This window comes from Sinocyclocheilus rhinocerous, unplaced genomic scaffold (assembly GCF_001515625.1).
Source record: "Sinocyclocheilus rhinocerous isolate Xijiao unplaced genomic scaffold, SAMN03320098_v1.1 scaffold1499, whole genome shotgun sequence".
Classification (NCBI taxonomy): domain Eukaryota; kingdom Metazoa; phylum Chordata; class Actinopteri; order Cypriniformes; family Cyprinidae; genus Sinocyclocheilus; species Sinocyclocheilus rhinocerous.
Window position 1 is genome coordinate 315,313 of NW_015650016.1, and position 5,868 is coordinate 321,180.

General features: G+C 42.3%; 1 protein-coding gene across 1 annotated transcript in view; it reads left to right on the forward strand.

Annotated features, from left to right (window-relative positions):
• The window catches only part of LOC107711347 (neuronal acetylcholine receptor subunit beta-4-like), a 5,990-nt gene extending 2,723 nt beyond the window's left edge, over window positions 1-3,267 (forward strand). Inside the window, exons 5-6 of the mRNA XM_016516333.1 lie at window positions 423-1,437; window positions 2,691-3,267. Coding sequence (XP_016371819.1) covers window positions 423-1,437; window positions 2,691-2,864 — 1,189 coding nt within the window. The 3' untranslated portion in view covers window positions 2,865-3,267. The remainder of the gene's footprint in view (window positions 1-422; window positions 1,438-2,690) is intronic.
• The last annotated feature ends 2,601 nt before the right edge of the window (window positions 3,268-5,868 follow it).

Here is a 5,868-nt window from a genome sequence, read left to right on the forward strand (position 1 = left end):
GGGTATGTTTGTAGCAATAGCCAAAAATACACTGTATGGGTCAAAATTATCGATTTTTCTTTTATGCCAAAAATCATTAGGATATTAATTAAAGATCATGTTCCATGAAGATATTTTGTAAATTTCCTACCGTAAATATATTAAAACTTCATTTTTGATTAGTAATATGCATTGCTAAGGACTTCATTTGAACAACTTTAAAGATGATTTTCTCAATATTTAGATTTTTTTGCTCCCTCAGATTCCAGATTTTCAAATAGTTGTATCTCAGCCAAATATTGTCCTATCCTAACAAACCATACATCAATGGAAAGCTTATTTATTCAGCATTCAGATGATGCATAAATCTCAATTTCACAAAAGTTAGCTTAAAATGCCCTTGTAGTAGTCACATATCTGATATTCTTCTGTTCGCTCCACAGTGCGGATGGGACGTATGAGGTGACGGTCTTCACCAACGCCATCGTCCTGTTCAACGGCAGCATCGCCTGGCTCCCTCCCGCTATTTACAAGAGCGCCTGCAAGATCGAGGTCAAGCACTTCCCCTTCGACCTGCAGAACTGCACGCTCAAGTTCCGCTCCTGGACCTACGATCACACCGAGATCGACCTGCTGCTGAAGTCCGAGGTGGCCAGCATGGACGACTTCACCCCCAGCGGCGAGTGGGACATCCTGGCTCTGCCGGGCCGGAGGACGGTCAGCGCTCTGGACCCCACCTACGTGGATCTGACCTACGACTTCATCATCAAGCGCAAGCCGCTCTTCTACACCATCAACCTGATCATCCCCTGCGTGCTCATCACCTCGCTGGCCATCCTGGTCTTCTACCTGCCTTCGGACTGCGGCGAGAAGATGACGCTGTGCATCTCCGTCCTCCTGGCGCTGACTGTCTTCCTGCTGCTGATCTCCAAGATCGTGCCACCCACGTCGCTGGACGTTCCCTTGATAGGGAAGTACCTGATGTTCACTATGGTGCTGGTGACCTTCTCCATCATCACCAGTGTGTGTGTGCTGAACGTGCACCATCGCTCTCCGAGCACACACAACATGCCGGACTGGGTCAAGCTGGTGTTCCTGGTCAGACTTCCAGCGCTGCTGTTCATGCAGAGACCACGGGGAAACTCGGCCCGTCAGCGTCTGCGGCAGAAGCGCCGTCTGCGGGACCCCGGATCATCTCTGCTGGGCCTCGGTGCTCCTCACAGATCCGGCATGTCTTCATCCGCCTCTGCGCTGCTGGCCTCAGCTTCGGCTCTCTCGTCCCCGGGACACTTTAACAACAGAGGACCTCAGATTCAGTCCGGCTCCCGCAAACACAACTCCACACAGGACCTGAGAGAGAGCAGGGCGGCTCCAGACTGGGGATCTGAGATCCAGGAGGCTGTGGACGGCGTTTGCTACGTAGCTGATCACATGATGGGAAACGACGACGATCAAAGTGTGAGTGACTGCTTCCCAGACACACCTTTCAAAGTCTCTTCTGCTCACCGAGGCTGCATTTATTTGATCAAAAATACAGTCAAAACAGTAAAAGTTTGAAATATTATTATAATTTAAGCTAGCTGTTTTCTATGTGAATATATATTAAACTGTAATTTATTTCTGTGATGCGCAGCTGTATTTTCAGCATCATTACTCCAGTCTTCAGTGTCACATGATCTTCAGAAATCATTCTAATATGCTGATTTGCTGCTCAAGAAACATTTCTGATTATTATCAATGTTGAAAACAGTTGTGCTGCACAATATTTTTGTGGTTTTTTTTGTCATTTTATAGACTACTTTACTGTCACTTTTGATCAATTTAATGTCAGTACAAGTTTTAATTTGTTACTTACCCAAAGTTTTGAATGGTAGTGTGTTACGATTTCCACAAAAATATGAAACCGTTTTCAACATTGATAATAATCAGAAATGTTTCTTGAGCAGCAAATCAGCATATTAGTATGATTTCTGAAGATCATGTGACACTGAAGACTGGAGTAATGATGCTGAAAATTCAGCTGCACATCACAGAAATACATTACATTTAAAAAAATTTAAAAAAAAGTATTATTTAATGGCAAAGTATTTCTGACTCTAAACAGCTCATATTATCTGTAATGTCATATCATCCTAAGAACTCGTCAGTGAGCTTCAAGGCTTGTAGAGTTTTATGGTTTCACTTGTAAATCACAGGCCATAATTGCCCTTATCGATCTAAAACATTAAATATTTGCGAACGGTTCAATTTGTCAGACAGATTTAAACCAAGAAGTTGAGTTTGAGGAAACACCAGTCTAACATCTCACTCATCCTCACGTTTCTCTAAATATTTAGTCAGATATTACCTGCACATTATGGGTTTAAATCAGATTGAATTATACAGTATAAGCTGAAAGTCATTTAAATTGAACAAAGAACATTTATTCAGCAGACACACAAACAGAGGTGGGATACAGCAGAGGTTACGCTCAGTCAGAGCCCATTGTAAGAGCATCGATCGTGTGCTTAAATCACTCTGAAGGAGAGAGAGACTGACTAATAGTGAGCTTCAGAAAGTGCCGAGGACAGCAGTCTGAGAGATGGAGCGGCTGCGCTGCTCAAAAGCGGTGGCTCAGCACTGTGTTCCGACTCCATTTGTTTCCTCGTCCCTTATTAGTGCACTAATGCGTCGATAGGGTTATTAACGAGCCGGTCTCTGTGCCTCCGCAGGTCATCGAGGACTGGAAGTATGTGGCCATGGTGGTGGACCGCCTGTTTCTGTGGATCTTTGTGATCGTGTGTGTGGTGGGAACGCTGGGTCTGTTCCTCCAGCCGCTCTTCCAGAGCCAGACCGCCGGCATCCAGCAGCCCAGCGCAGAGCCATCCAGACGGGACGGGATGTGAGGCCCGACCGGGTCGCCTGGAGCCGGAGATCTGAATGAACTGCTGCTTTATATAATCTAACTCGAACACATGAAGCTCTGATTGATGATCTGAGCATGAAACACGAATAGTGTCACAGTCATTGTGCCATTATTGTATCATAATGTCACTGTAGAGCATTTTCCTCACATCAGCAATCATTTGACCCACAAAGTGCTTGAAGCTCAAGCGGAACCAAATGGAACTGCAGAGTGTATGATTGTTTTCAAACAGGATTCACTCCCCTTGTCTGCCATTGGTCTGAAACAACAGTTAACCCCACCCACCAACTCTTGTTATTGGTTGAGCCATTGTCAGTCTCTTTTTTTTCCACTTTTCAGGGAAATAAACCTATAAATGGCTTATTTAGTCTCTGCACATTAAAGGTGACATATCATGAAAATATGACTTTTCCAGGTTTTAAGTGCTATAATCAGGTCCCCGGTGCATCTACCAACCAAGGAAACGTGAAAAAGATGAACCCAGTAACTTTGTTTTGGGAAGCCTTTTTCTGCAAGCGTCTGAGAAAACGAGCGCGTCAGATTTCGCTCCCTTGGTGACGTGGCAAAGGGATCTCATTATAATATTACCGCCCTTTTAATCTGCATGTTTCCAGCCATGGCACCGTCATTTGATTTCGCAAGCGACAACGATGTAATGCCATGGTGAAAGTTTGAGCAAAACATGCTAACTGTTCTGTGTTTGGCTGCACAGACGAGCACTGAACACTGTTTAGAGTCCCAGCCTCAGAGCAGACAACAGAGCAGTGCATTTATTGATTTATTTACTGTATATTGCTGCTGCCACACAGATCTAAAAAAAACATGTGATTTATTTTCCAGCTGTTTACCTTCACAAGCATAACCGACTGTTTTTGTAACTCGTGTGTTTTTAACGTAAACTTGTGTGTGAATGAGAACTCACATGCTGTGTGGTGGCCGCTTTCTGTGAAAAACGGCGTGTTTCTGCTTCCACTCAAAATAGGCATTTTCAAAATGATATAATAAATGATCTGTGGAGTATTTTGAGCTGAAACTTCACAGACACATTCTGGGGACATCAGAGACTTATATTACATATTGTAAAAAAGGGGCATAATATGTCTCCTTTAAGCCCGGATAATGTATCTTTTTAAAATGTTCTTAAAAGGAAAAATAAAATGATGTAGGATTTACTTTTTAATGATTTTCAGTCAAACATTGCTATTAAATTACACATAAACAGCGAGTAACTCTGAATTAAACATGAAATCATGAAGTAGAAAGATTGAAATAGTATTTTCTTGTAAAATGTACTCCAGTTTTCAGTGGTCTTGATAGATACACAAGGTTTGATTCACTGTGTAATATTCAATCACATTTGCGATCAAATCTGCACAAATGTGTCTGGTCTCATTCTGGATTCTTCATTTCATCGGAGACAAGAAGAATCACCTGCTCGTCCTCGTTTCATTTCAAACTCTTCTCTTCAGCGCCGGTGTGTTCAGTACTCAAGCATTCATCAGCTGTTGTTTTATTTCTCATCTTCTGTGTTCCTCATGTGTTCACCTGAGAGCACATTCAGATGCTGGACTCGTGTGTAGAGCGCCACCTGCTGGATGCACTCTCATTCACACTGAGCAGAATCCTGCAGATTTCAGGCTGAATCAGCAGCTGTTTGAAACATGGCCTACCATTTCTTGGGAAGCAATTAACATTAGGGTCACACTGATATGGATATTATTCTCATATACTGATATTTCAGACTAATGTATTATTTGGATCTTTCTCTCAACCAGTATTAAATGCTGCACTCTCATTCACACTGAGCAGAATCCTGCAGATTTCAGTCTGAATCAGCAGCTGTTTGAAACATGGCCTACCATTTCTTGGGAAGCAATTAACATTAGGGTCACACTGATATAGATATTATTCTCATATACTGATATTGATACTGATATTTCAGACTAATGTATTATTTGGATCTTTCTCTCAACCAGTATTAAATGTGTTCTTCATGGTAAAACTATAAAATCCTCCTGTGCTTTATCATGTAACAAAGTCAGAATCACATCATATTCTGAAGCGTCTCGCATCATGCGCGTTGCGTTGTTATGATGGCATGTCAGGTTTAGAGGTAGGGGTGAATTCAGGTAAATTGGGATACTTTTTGCCATTGAAATGACTGGGGAAAATGCCCATATTAACTTGATTTCACCTTAGTTTCACAATTCAGTGGCCGAATTTTGAGTGCATTGCGCCTTGTATCCTCTTGTTAAGGAGAGATGCGCTCTCTCTCTCTCTCTCTCTCTCTCTCTCTCTCGTGTCTTACTCCGTCCGCGTTCGGACTCTGTTGGATTGATCTTCTATCAGTTCTCCGGACTGTACGATGAAAACCAGACCTCTCGTCATTTTGCACACCTGCTGCTTTCTGTTCTTTCTTCTGTCGGGTGAGTAAAGCGAGACTGAGCAATGACAGAAACACAGACCAAATGTGCGATTTAGCGCAGTGTTTCGTGTAGTTTGGGTTTTCAATCATTAAAAATGCAAGCCAGCCGCAGGAAAAAGTCAGTTTCTAAAACGCTGACCATCTGTGACAACATGCCCCAATAGCGGCGCACGCTGTCACGGAGTATGGGGTAAATTGTCACAATGTAAGCTGGCATTAAACAGCTCTTTTTAAAAACGTTTAACGTGTGTAACAAATCGTTTCAGCACATCTAAGATACTAAATTGTAAAATGTTTATGTGCATTTAGGTCTCATAACAAATCAGATCTGACGTTCTAACATGTTTTTTATTCTCTTGTAATCAGGATTATATTAGAGGTTAATTCAGGATAACTGGGGCATTTTTTCCCAGTCATCTCAATGGAAAAAGTGTCCCAATTGATCTGAATTAACCGCTATGTATATGTGGGATCTTGTCAAGAAAAGAGGTTTAAAATGTACAGGCTGGTGTTATTGCCTCCTTAAGATGAATCGCTTTGCTGTATTCTTCATTTGCTA